Source organism: Schistocerca serialis, chromosome 1 (genome assembly GCF_023864345.2).
Source record: "Schistocerca serialis cubense isolate TAMUIC-IGC-003099 chromosome 1, iqSchSeri2.2, whole genome shotgun sequence".
Classification (NCBI taxonomy): Eukaryota; Metazoa; Arthropoda; class Insecta; order Orthoptera; family Acrididae; genus Schistocerca; species Schistocerca serialis.
The window spans coordinates 138537712-138550087 of NC_064638.1; the positions used below are offsets into that span (position 1 = coordinate 138537712).

The following is a 12376-nucleotide window of genomic DNA, read 5'->3' on the forward strand; positions in this document are numbered from 1 at the left end:
AAAGCAGATTTCTGGGACTGCATTACTAAGTTTGTTGCTAGAGAGATGGAGTACTTTGTAGGAGAGGTATTATCTTTGTTTATAAGTTGGGTGTTGTGTAAAATGTCCATCATTCTTTTCTTGTCTGTATTATAACTGCTTCAAAATAAAAAATTTTTTAATGTTGTAAACACTTAAAATTTAGTGAATAGAGGAGAATTATGGCTTTTTCATTTAATTTATGTTTTATCCTAGGAATTTAAAAAACTCTTGAATGATAAACTGAAACTTTCAACAACAAAACTGAAACCTCCAGCTAGAGGAAGTCGATGGATATATATCTGCTTTCGAACAGAGGAAGATAAAAAGAAAGCTCTGGAAGTTCTGAGTGGCTACAACTGGAAGAACAGCATATTAAGTGCACAGGTATATCTTCCTGAATTCAAATAGGGATAGAAGTAACATCTATAAATCAGTTAGCAGAAGATTAATGAACAAACTTAAAAGGTTTTTGAATTTATGTTTTCTTTGTTTAGATATTGAGATATCTGGATGATGTAAGTCTTAAAAAATCTTTTTTTTTTCCCTCAGCCCCCCCCCCCCCCCAATCTCTCTCTCTCTCTCTCTCTCTCTCTCTCTCTCTCTCTCTCTCTCTCTCTCTCTCTCTCTGTGTGTGTGTGTGTGTGTGTGTGTGTGTGTGTGTGTGTGTCACCCCAACCGAGATCACTACTTGCCCTAGAGATGACAGTGGCCCTGTGCATGTAGTTTTCTCTGTCTGATAATGGACTTTTTCATATAGCTAGAATCTCAGATTCTGCTTCTAAATGTGCCTGTCTGCTGTTCAGCATCTTTTCTATGTGGTTTGTACCAGTGTATCCTGATATTCATATTGTTATGTCATCCCAGATTTTCAACTGTTGAATACATACGTCAGAATTTTTAACCAGTAGATAGGCACAGATTTCAAAGTTGTGTGTTCATCATATAAATGGAGTGGTTGGGATGACAGCAGAACAGACTGTAGTAAAGACAAAAGAAGGCCCTATCTTCATCTTTAAGTATGACAGGAATAGTAGTGTATTACGCGCAAGAATGTTGGGGGGGAGTAAGTAGAGCGAGCCCATTAAGGAAACAATTTAGTGGGTAAAGGACACTAATTGAGTGTGTACACAGAAATATGAGTATAATTAGAATGTGTGTGTTGTAAAGAAGTGGAGTCCTGATGGGAAGAAATAATAGGAAAAGGGTAACTAATGCACAAAACATATCGTTAGAGGTGAGGTGCTCGTGCAGAGGGTGTGGGGGCAGATATTATTGGAGACTGAGCCAGTGGCTTGTGGGATTGGAAGTTGTGTTGGATAGATAGTTTCTGCCAATGCAGTTAAGAAAAGCTCAAAGAAGAAATACAAAGCTATCGAGAATGAGACTAAAGGAACAACGTAGCGTGTAATAGATGATGTTTTAATTCATCAAATATTGAATGAATTCTGCCTAAAGGTGCACACACAGAGAAACCAGGTTACTTGTGTAGTGGAGTCAGGTTGAACCTGCGTGAAGAATAACCCGTTGTTATCTACTGGAGCATGATGGAATGATAGCCCGGTGGCAGTGCTGACTGGGTTGGACACGTGCCTGCCAGAAAACCAGAATGTACAAGACATTGGTTGCCAGTGTCTGCACCACCTGCAGATGACATGCTGTGCTGACAAAATTGAGGAGCATCCCCTACAATCTTTGAGAAAGATTTTATGGAAATTAATCAGTAAAAAAAATTGTATTACTTATAGCTTTATATGTCACTTCATAGTGAAATGCCCATTATTTCTTTAATGGTCATAGTTGTTAAGTTTGCATTTAAGTAACACACTGTACGAAATTCAAAAAGTTTGCAATGAAAAATAGGGGTCGCTCATTTTGGCTTTGGCTGGCAGATGGTGGTTGAAGTGATCACTATAGCAAAAATTTACAGATACCATCATTTGAATGCTGGCCCCTGTTTTGACCAGAACCGAGGTGGAATCTTCCTGCACGTCAGTCAGGGGCCTGAAGATGGCATAGTAAACTGTCTAAACTGGTAGCCAAATAAAATAAGTTTGGACATTAGATGACTGAAAGGTGTTTGTTTTGACATCCTCTAGCAAACAGCCAAGCCCCACAACCATCTCTGAAAAGATGGACATACAGAGATTTTTGGTTTGGTGCATGTTAGATCATACATTGCTGCATATTACATTTAGCATGGTGAATATTTCTTTAAACTTGGGAGCCAATCTACATGTAGTACCAATCCCCAGAAAATGAATTTTATGCAGTGGGTTCCCTTGCACTCACACACGCTAATTATTTCCCCCTTTCAAGAACTGCCCATCTCTTTCAGGTGCTCTTCCAAATTTTTTGGTGTGTCTGACAAAATTATGATGTCATCGACAAACATCAAAGTTTTATTCCCAGAACTTTAATCCCCTGTCCAAATTTCTTCTTGCTTTCTTTCACAGTTTGCTCAGTGTACAAATTGAATAACATTGGGGATTGGTTACAACTTGTTCTCAGTGCCTTCTCAATTACTGCTTCCCTTTTGTGCCCTTCAACTCTTTATAACTGTCATTTGGTTCCTAAATTGTAAATAATGTGTCATTCCATGTATTTTACACCTGCTACCTTCAGAAATTTGAGGAGTTTATTCCAGTAAACATCATAAAAATCTTTCTCCAAATGTGGCAAATAGCAAGCAAACAGGTGAGAATTTTGCCATTTAGTTAATACACGTAACTTTCGTATCTATGATGACATAGCAGTAGTTATAGTTTTTTTTCCCTCCATTGGAGTACTGTAATTTTTTTAGATTGTTGACAGCTAGTGAAAAGAGAAGTTGCTAGCATGAAAATAAACATGAAATTTTTTGACTTATGTTGTTGCAAACCAACATACAGAAGATTTCTGTAAGCTATTGACCTTTCTGGTGACCAGTTGCTTGTTCAATAAGATACTCTTGTTTTAGGATTCTGTCGCAGTAGCTTGTAGTGATCAGAATTTTTACAACATATATATTATTAAAATTGCACTTGAATGTGGCATTTATGTATTTGTTATCATGGAAGTGGAAGTTTCAGGGAAAGTATACCATCACGGGTGATAGTGCACCTTCACGGGCCCAGTTAGTGAAAGTGAATTACTGATTCCAGCTCTGTCAAACAATACACATTGACTAGGGATAGTACACTATCACTTGTGAATGTATACTTTCACTGCCAATAGGTAAGGAAAGTGAACCATGGCTGTAATAACAAAACAGTTGTACTTTGTAAGTTGCATTTATCACCTGCAGTTTGAAAACATAGTCATATTTTGTAAAATTCATTTATTGCAGCAATGATGTGCACCATGGCACTTTTGAGTTGCACAACACAGTTTTGTTTTTGCAAAAGCATCTCAGAGTCTGACATTTTTGGTGGCAGTTGCATTTGAAGAATCCCTGGCTGCTTCCCACTGACCAAGACGTCGCAACTGTCCTCAGGGCAACAGTTTTCTCTGCTGGAACTTCCTCTTCTGACATTATTCTTAGAGGGCAAGTACTGAACTGGGACCTGAAACAAAATGTAGTTGTAGCTGCAGTGCCATATTGTATTCTCTCTTCCATAATTATTTAAAAACAAACAATTTATTACCGTGCATATAGTTGGCTCAGCACACCATCTCTCATCCCAATTCGGTAGAAGCCATTGGCCATTGTCTTGAGGATGACACCCAAGGTAACCCAGCATCTCCTCTTGCTTTATCAAAGTCGGGAACTGGAACTATCACAGTATAGCCATCTTCCACTGTTGAAAAACAGTGATCGCACACTGCTGCACTCTTTGCACTTGTTCTTCTAAGCACTTGTACACTTCAGTTCTGTGTTTTTTAATAGCACGAGTTAACTCATTTAAATGTCGAAAAGTAGTCACTATTGTCAGGAATACTTTCTTTCTCTCTGTTCTCAACCTCTTTTCCTGTTGGTACGTTACCCTCTTGCACTCGAGATTTACTGTGATCATTATCCTGCAACATTTCAGTCCCTGTCTCGGTGCTAATACTCACCTGATTAATTATATTTTCAAGATCATCCTCAGAGTGAATGTTCATTAATGCTTCAGGAGGTAAACTTGCTGAAGACAAACTATGTTTAGGAGAGCAGCCAAATATCACTTCGTACTGAGATCTTTTAAATCCAAAATGTACAGTGCTATTCTTCATTAGGCGCACAAATCTTTATGCATGTCTCCACTCCGCAGTGTTGTGCGCCTGCATTCATGCAGTAGCGTATTTTCCATGTCTTGATTTGCTCGCTCTATGCTGCCTTGATCCTGACTGTGTCTAGGTGTACTGTGGACAATCTTAAAATTGGGCCATAGTTCATTTAAGCTGCTCGTTATTTTGTTAATGAACTCTCTACCATTGTCAGACTGCAATACTGAGGGAGCACCCAACAATATAAAAATGTCAATAATGTTATCACATACCTCTTCAGCTGTTTTGGACTTCAGTGGCCTGAGAACAACGAATTTAGTGAGGTGGTCCCCTACACCATTATGAATTTGTGATCTCCATCTGGTTGTGATTGGAAGTCAGTGAGATCAACTTGACATCTGGAATTTAGCTGCTTGAACAGCATTGGCTTCACTACTATTCCTTCTTTCAGACCTTTTTACTTTTGTAAACAAGGCTTACACAAACTAAGATAAATTTGGAAATTTTTGTATGTTATGTTACAGAACTTTGACTTCAAGCATTTATCATTCAGCTGCATCCACCACCGTGGCATCGTGCAGAATGTCATCTATTCATTTCCAGCACTTCATATCTCTTCAAAAACTTGTAGTCATTGCCATCCCTCTTTTGTCCAGATTTTAGTGATTTTGCAGTGCTGATAAGTGACTTGTATTTTCTCTGTCCATGAATACAAAATTAGAACTGGGATTTCCCTGTTACACTCAAAGATGTTCGTAGAACTTCACAGATTCAACTGTAGCTGCACTGATGTGAATCGTAACTGCACTACTGTCAACCACAGCTGCACTACTGTAAACCATAACTGCACTACTGTCAACCATAACTGCACTGCTGTATAACATAACAATAATGAGCTGATGACAGTTACATTCATGCTGATGCGTGGTAGCATTCTTGGATGCACCATTAATTATCCGGGTTTTCATTTTAGTGATGGTGTACGTCCACTAGGAAAGGTTTACCTTCCCTAAGGAATCACAATATCTTGAATTGCCCTTGATTGTGGCATACGTCTGTTGGATATAAACTAACCCCAGCATCTGAAATTGCACTTGAATGTAGCTATTGCAAATTATATAAAAGAATTAGGAACATCAGCTGCAAGACTGCAAGGAAATTAATCATAAATATTTACTTTATGAAACAAAAATGTCTTTGGACCATGGCTATTCAGATACAATTGACAAGTTACTTTAATTTAGGAAGAAGGAAATAAAATGCTCATTATCAGTTACAAGGTTTTTAGGTTCATTACCTGGGTATTTAAATTGTGGTTACTGTGAGACAAACGGAAATGGCATGCAGACTTGGACAAGTGCTTGAAGTGCATTTTACTGGGCAGTGATCTGGCTGATATCAGCATGGAGGAAGGTGTGCTGCAGAAGGCTGGCAGCATCTTGGTGGTAGCATGTAGTTGGTGCCCCTCAGCACGAAGTCTTCCCTTTTCCGCCTGGACTACAAGTGTCTTCTTTCTTGGCCTAAATCACAAGTGTGTCCCCCCCCCCCTTCCCCCCGCAATCTCTTTGCATTCTCCCAAACTCTTTGTTCCTTCACATGGCCGCACACTTAATTGGTTGGCTCATAGTCTTCTTTTGGTCAGTCAAATGATTGTCACCATCATTGTGAAATATTTTTGTACCACTCACAATTCTCAAATTTCTCACTGTAAGAAAGAAAGACCACAAATAGACTTTATTGTGGGTGGAATTCTTCCACTTAGCAAACTATAGGATGTCAGTCAAGAATGCATATCCTGTCTCCCATTCATTTGTCACATCCTCCTCCTCCCCTAACATTCTCATACATGCCTTGGCAAAAGAGCACTTGCAGACACTAAAAGGCACTAACAACAAGTGTTCTTTCCTTTAGCAAACTGCATATCATCCATTTCATATTGGTCACTCAAGTCTGTTAGGGGCCTCCAGTTGTCTTCTGTGCTCCTTCAACTGATAATGGGTCCATTCTCCTCTTCTCAGCCGGATTCTGTTGTACAGTAATGGCTGCCTACTGGGGGAGGGGGGGGGGGGAGGTAGAGGGGGAGGAGAGCCCTCCCATCAGTCAGCGATTGCCTGCATGCAATAGAGGCAGTGACCTTGAGTAGCAGTGGACAGACCCCTATTCTCAAGTCCATTACAAGCTAGTGTTTAGTCTGTTAGCAAGCTGAGTTTGTGCAGCTTAACATGTGTTTTGCAAAAGAAGCAAAATTAAACCTCTCAACAAGAGAAATGTAGATGTTACTCATTATTGATGCATCATCAATTATTACTAATGTTTACATTTCTCTTGTTGACAGGTTTCTTCAAAGGAAAAAAGGTAGACAATTCAGACTAACATAAACTGACAATTCTGTTGTAATTTTGCCAGAAATCCGTAACCCATTATATTTTTAACATTGAATGTGTGAAACGGAAACTTAACAAAGGATTATCTTGCTGCCCTTCAATTATGTGAGAAATATGAAAATGATTCACAGCAAATAGTGTATAATCTCATTGTTCCTATACCCATTCAGAATGAAGTGATGAACTACTTCACTTTAAATATCTTTTGATATGTTAAACAGAGATCATATATGGAATGACCTTTCTACTCTGCAGGGGAATGTGTGCTGATATGAAACTCCTTGGCAGATTAAAACACTAAGTTACAAAGGAGACTGATGAAGTTTGGAAGGTACGAGGTGAGCTGTTGGTGGAAATAAAGATGTGGGGACAGGTCATGATTTGTGCTGTGGTAACTCTTTTTGTAGAATACTTGCATGCAAAAGGCAAAAGGCTGAGGTTTAATTTCCAGTCCAGAACACAGTTTTAATCTGCCAGAAAGTTTCATTCATTATATATATTTATAATCTATTTTCACATTAATGAGCGGTCTCTAGCAGACCATAAATCTACATCTACATCTACATTTATACTCTGCAAGCCACCCAACAGTGTGTGGCGTAGGGCACTTTACGTGCCACTGTCATAGCCTCCCTTTCCTGTTCCAGCTGCGTATGGTTTGCGGGAAGAACTACTGCCGGAAAGCCTCCGTGTGCGCTCGAATCTCTCTAATTTTACATTTGTGATCTCCTCGGGAGGTATAAGTAGGGGAAAGCAATATATTCGATACCTCATCCAGAATGGCACCCTCTCGAAACCTGGACAGCAAGCTACATCGCGATGCAGAGCGCTTCTCTTGCAGAGTCTGCCACTTGAGTTTGCTAAACATCTCCGTAACGCTATCACACTTACCAAATAACCCTGTGACGAAACGGTACCGCTCTTCTTTGGATCATCTCTATCTCCTCAGTCAACCCGACCTGGTACAGGTTGCACACTGATGAGCAATACTCAAGTATAGGTCGAACGAGTGTTTTGTAAGCGACCTCCTTTGTTGATGGACTATATTTTCTAAGGACTCTCTCATTTAATCTCAACCTGGCACCCGCCTTACCAACAATTAATTTTATATGATCATTCCACGTTCCATATGCATACTCCCAGATATTTTACAGAAGTAACTGCTACCAGTGTTTGTTCCACTATCAAATAATCATACAATAAAGGGTCCTTCTTTCTATGTATTCACAATACCTTACATTTGTCTATGTTAAGGGTCAGTTGCCACTCCCTGCACCAAGTGCCTATCCGCTACAGATCTTCCTGTATTTTGCTGCAATTTTCTAATGCTGCAACTTCTCTGTATACTACAGCATCATCCGCGAAAAGCCGCATGGAACTTCCAACACTATCTACTAGGTCATTTTTATATATATATATATATATATATATATATATATATATATATATATATATATATTTTGTGAAAAGCAATGGTCCCATAACACTCCCCTGTGGCACACCAGAGGTTACTTTAATGTCTGTAGACATATCTCCATTGAGAACAACATGCTGTGTTCTGTTTGCTAAAAACTCTTCAATCCAGCCACACAGCCGGTCTGATATTCCATACGCTCTTATTTTGTTTATCAGGCGACAGTGCAGAACTGTATCGAACGCCTTCCGGAAGTCAGGGAAAATGGCATCTACCTGGGAGCCTGTATCTAATATTTTCTGGGTCTCATGAACAAATAAAGCGAGTTGGGTCTCACACAATCACTGTTTCTGGAATCCATGTTGATTCCTACAGAGTAGATTCTGGGTTTCCAGAAATGACACGATATGCGAGCAAAAAACTTGTTCTAAAATTCTACAAGAGATCGATGTCAGAGATATAGGCCTATAGTTTTTCGCATCTGCTCGACGACCCTTCTTGAAAACTGGAACTACCTATGCTCTTTTCCAATCACTTGGAACCTTCCGTTCCTCTAGAGACTTGCCGTACACGGCTGTTAGAAGGGGGGCAAATTCTTTCTCGTACTCTGCATAGAATCAAATTGGTATCCCGTCAGGTCCAGTGGACTTTCCTCTGTTGAGTGATTTCAGTTGCTTTTCTATTCATTGGGCACTTATTTCGATGTCAGCCATTTTTTTGTTCGTGCGAGGATTTAGAAAAGGAACTGCAGTGCGGTCTTCCTCTGTGAAACAGCTTTGGAAAAAGGTGTTTAGTATTTCAGCTTTATGCGTGTCATCCTCTGTTTCAATGTCATCATCATCCCAGAGTGTCTGGGTGTGCTGTTTCGATCCACTTACAGATTTAACGTAAGACCAGAACTTCCTAGGATTTTCTGTCAAGCTGGTACATAGAATTTTACTTTCGAATTCACTGAACGTTTCACGCATAGCTCTCCTTACGCTAACTTTGACATTGTTTAGCCTCTGTTTGTCTGAGAGGTTTTGGCTTTGTTTAAATTTGCAGTGAAGCTCTCTTTGCTTTTGCAGTAGTTTCCTAACTTTGTTGTGGAACCACAGTGGGTTTTTCCCGACCCTCACAGTTTCACTCGGCAGTGTTCTTATAGTATTATTATGCACAGATAAACAGGCATCAAATTTTCTATTTCTGGTTGAACAATGCCACATTTTTACTACAGAATGTAATTGAGACAGTAAAACTGTTTCGTTACTCTGAAGCTGTGAACACATTGATAATTTTTGGACCCGTGTCAGCTACTCATCCAAGTGAAATATCAAAATAACGAAGATCATTCATGAAAATCTGAGCACTTCACCATGAAGCTGATGTGTAAAGCTAGAAGTAAAACAGTTTTTACTTATTTATTTATTTATTTATTTATTTATTTTTATTTTTTTTTTTTTGGTACCAAATACTTTCTGTAAAATCACATGAGAGAGACTGCAGAGGAAACGCAGCACACTATGATATTGTACTCATAATGGCACTCCTGCACATTGACTGGCAGGTCATCTGCATTCTCTATGTGCACCCATAGGTGTGTATATGTGCACTGGACAGTGCAGTGATTCGGTGTGCAGACTTCTCTCACCAATAGTACATGGCCAGTCTGGTCTTGTGCTATGCTCAGAACCATGAGGTGTGACGGAAGTAAATGTCTTACTCCACTGAATAACAATACAGATGTATCTGTTCTTGTTATCATCTTCCTGGCTATGCCTGCACTAGGGTATCATTTCATGCTGGCATAATACTGGTGGCAGAGCCTTCCTTCCTTGCACTCTGGAGTAATATAGCTATCCACATATGTACCTTCACTTTCCTTCCTTGCACTGTGAAGTAATATAGCTATACACATACGTACTTTCACTTATTATTATTATTATTTAGATTAGTGCCTTTGATGAGGGTCAGAGACAGATTGGTTTTGAACACAATGGAACTTCTTCCTTGTACAGAGTAACAGAAAAGGGTCTTATTTTTATTTCTTTCAGACACAGTCACAATCAATACCTGTTCTGACCCTACATCAGCAACTTCAGTATCCATAATTCACAGGTGTATGTAGATTCTGAAAATGGACAATGTATGGCCAAAACTGGTAATGGTTGCAATTATTTCTTGTGACTGTGCCTAAATAAAATAGAACTAAGAGTACTTTTTGTTATTGCTGTACAAAGATAATGTTTCATTGTGTTGAAAACTAAGCCATGCCAGTCTGAACCTGTTTCTCCCTTCAGACACAAGGCATGGACTGGCGGGAAATCGTTTGGCTTACCTGTATCTGCTATTGGAAGAAGATAGCGGATCACGTCATTTATCCTAACTAATTTGTAAGAATGTTCATCGACCACATAAGTCCTGAAACTCATACACAAGCAGGACCAGAAAAGATTTAGGAGAATAAATTCTGCTGAAGATGTGCTGTATGCTCACAAACATGTTTTTACTTGAAGGAGGCGAGAGCTGCACCTGATCCACTGGTACAGAAGAGATCATTGCAGCTGGAAACAGATGATGTTGCTGCTAAGAAAGTAAAGCTCACGTCTGAAACATTGACTGAAATGTTGAAAAACTCTACAACACCATGGTGGGACATACCGTATGAGGAACAGGTAATTGGATGGTCTGTTATTTTGGTTGTATCAGTTACGGAAAACTTGCCCAGTAGTTACTTTTCACATCATAGTTTTGAAGCATCACTGCTGTGTAAATCATTCATGTCTTTTTTATTTTCAAGGAATCATTTTATATTTTTATTGCGTGTTGTACCAGAATGTCTCACTTTCAGGACCTGCAGTCCCCTTTGACTCATCAGAAACCATTTCGTCTTCTCAGCCCCTCCCTTCCCTCTACCTCTACCCACCCTCCCCCTCCACTCCTCCCTTACAATTACTTTGTGAGCATGCATAATATTTCCCTTTCTTCTGTACTGTAAGTTTAACTTCTGACTGCCTGATACTCTGCCACGGGCCACAGCCAGTGACAGCTGCAGTAAGAACATAAGAGGGGGCAGGGGGATGCCATGTTGTGGGTTGGTCAGCATAGTCGATTCTGTATTAATGTAAATTTGTTGGTGATGATGGTACAAACAACTGGGAGAGAAGGTGAGGCGGGAGGCGGCGGGAGGGGGACTCAACTTTAGTGTGTGGGGTGCGCTGTGTACCAATGCAAAAGCAGTTGCAGTGCTGTGGCCTGAGTGGATATGCATATTCACAATACACCAGTTTTCTGTGCTTTTGTCTGTGTTAATTCATGAAGTTAACCACAAATCAGTGTGTGAATGTTACGTAATCAGTTGCACATCATATGCTTATCCTTCATTGTAAAATTTGTTTCATTTCTTGTTTATATGAACTTTTTTATGTTTTTGTCAAAATATTTGAAAATAAGTATGACAGAAGCCAACAATATATTGCAGCACATGTGCTGATCAAGCAGTACATTCGTGGTAAAGATGGTGGTTCTCTGCTCCAAAACCACAAAGAAAATGCCACAAAAATTGTAGTGAAATAAGTGACTTGTGAGTCAACAGTGTATGAGACTGCGACTGCTGTCATCATCTGACTTACCCAAGCAGTCGTATATTTGCTTCAACAGTAGATGAAGTGTGAGCGGGTGCATCTGGCACAAAATTTTTCGTCACATGTTTCATATCAAAAACATCAAAACAGATTTCATGGTGTGAGCCAGTTGAGCCATTTGATATGCCCCCATCAGAAACTTCTCCGCTTGTGATTAGATGATCATTCATTTCACTTTTTCTGTGTTTTCATATGTTGTTGATGTACTGGGTTGTCCAGAATATCATCATCATCATCATCATCATCATAATAGCCATTTTGGAAATGCTTGTGCCATTTGTAAACCCTGGCTTTGCTTATAGCAGACTCACCAAAATCAATATTCAACATTTCTAAAGTTTGTTACAGTTTATTCCATTTTTATAGCAAAATTTTCTGATCCATTTTTAAACAAATCAGTGATCACCACTCGTAAGCAAACACATATAACCTTCTTGACAACTGATGACAGATACATTTCAGAAATGTTGACCAACACCACAATGAAAGACCACATGAATTAGACTAATACAACCTGTGAAATTACAAAATTCCCGATATTTTTTGTAACACCTCATATTTAACATAGAATTTCCATCACTCTACCTGATTTCAGTAAGACCTCCAGTACAATAAGAATATTTCAGCATCCTGAGTGTATCATGATTGGCTTGTACGTCATCTAGTACACAAGCACAGTTTGATTGCTTTCGTATCTCAAAGTAATACACAGGTCTTGTAATTCCCTTTTTGAGACTGTCCTTAATTGA

General features: G+C 39.3%; 1 protein-coding gene across 2 annotated transcripts in view; it reads left to right on the forward strand.

Annotated features, from left to right (window-relative positions):
* Positions 1-12376, forward strand: part of LOC126464286 (tRNA (uracil-5-)-methyltransferase homolog A-like) — an 87312-nt gene that overhangs the window by 27947 nt on the left and 46989 nt on the right. For both annotated transcript variants that reach the window (XM_050096223.1, XM_050096224.1), the window contains exons 3-4: positions 235-405; positions 10500-10658. In XM_050096223.1, coding sequence (XP_049952180.1) covers positions 235-405; positions 10500-10658 — 330 coding nt within the window. The remainder of the gene's footprint in view (positions 1-234; positions 406-10499; positions 10659-12376) is intronic.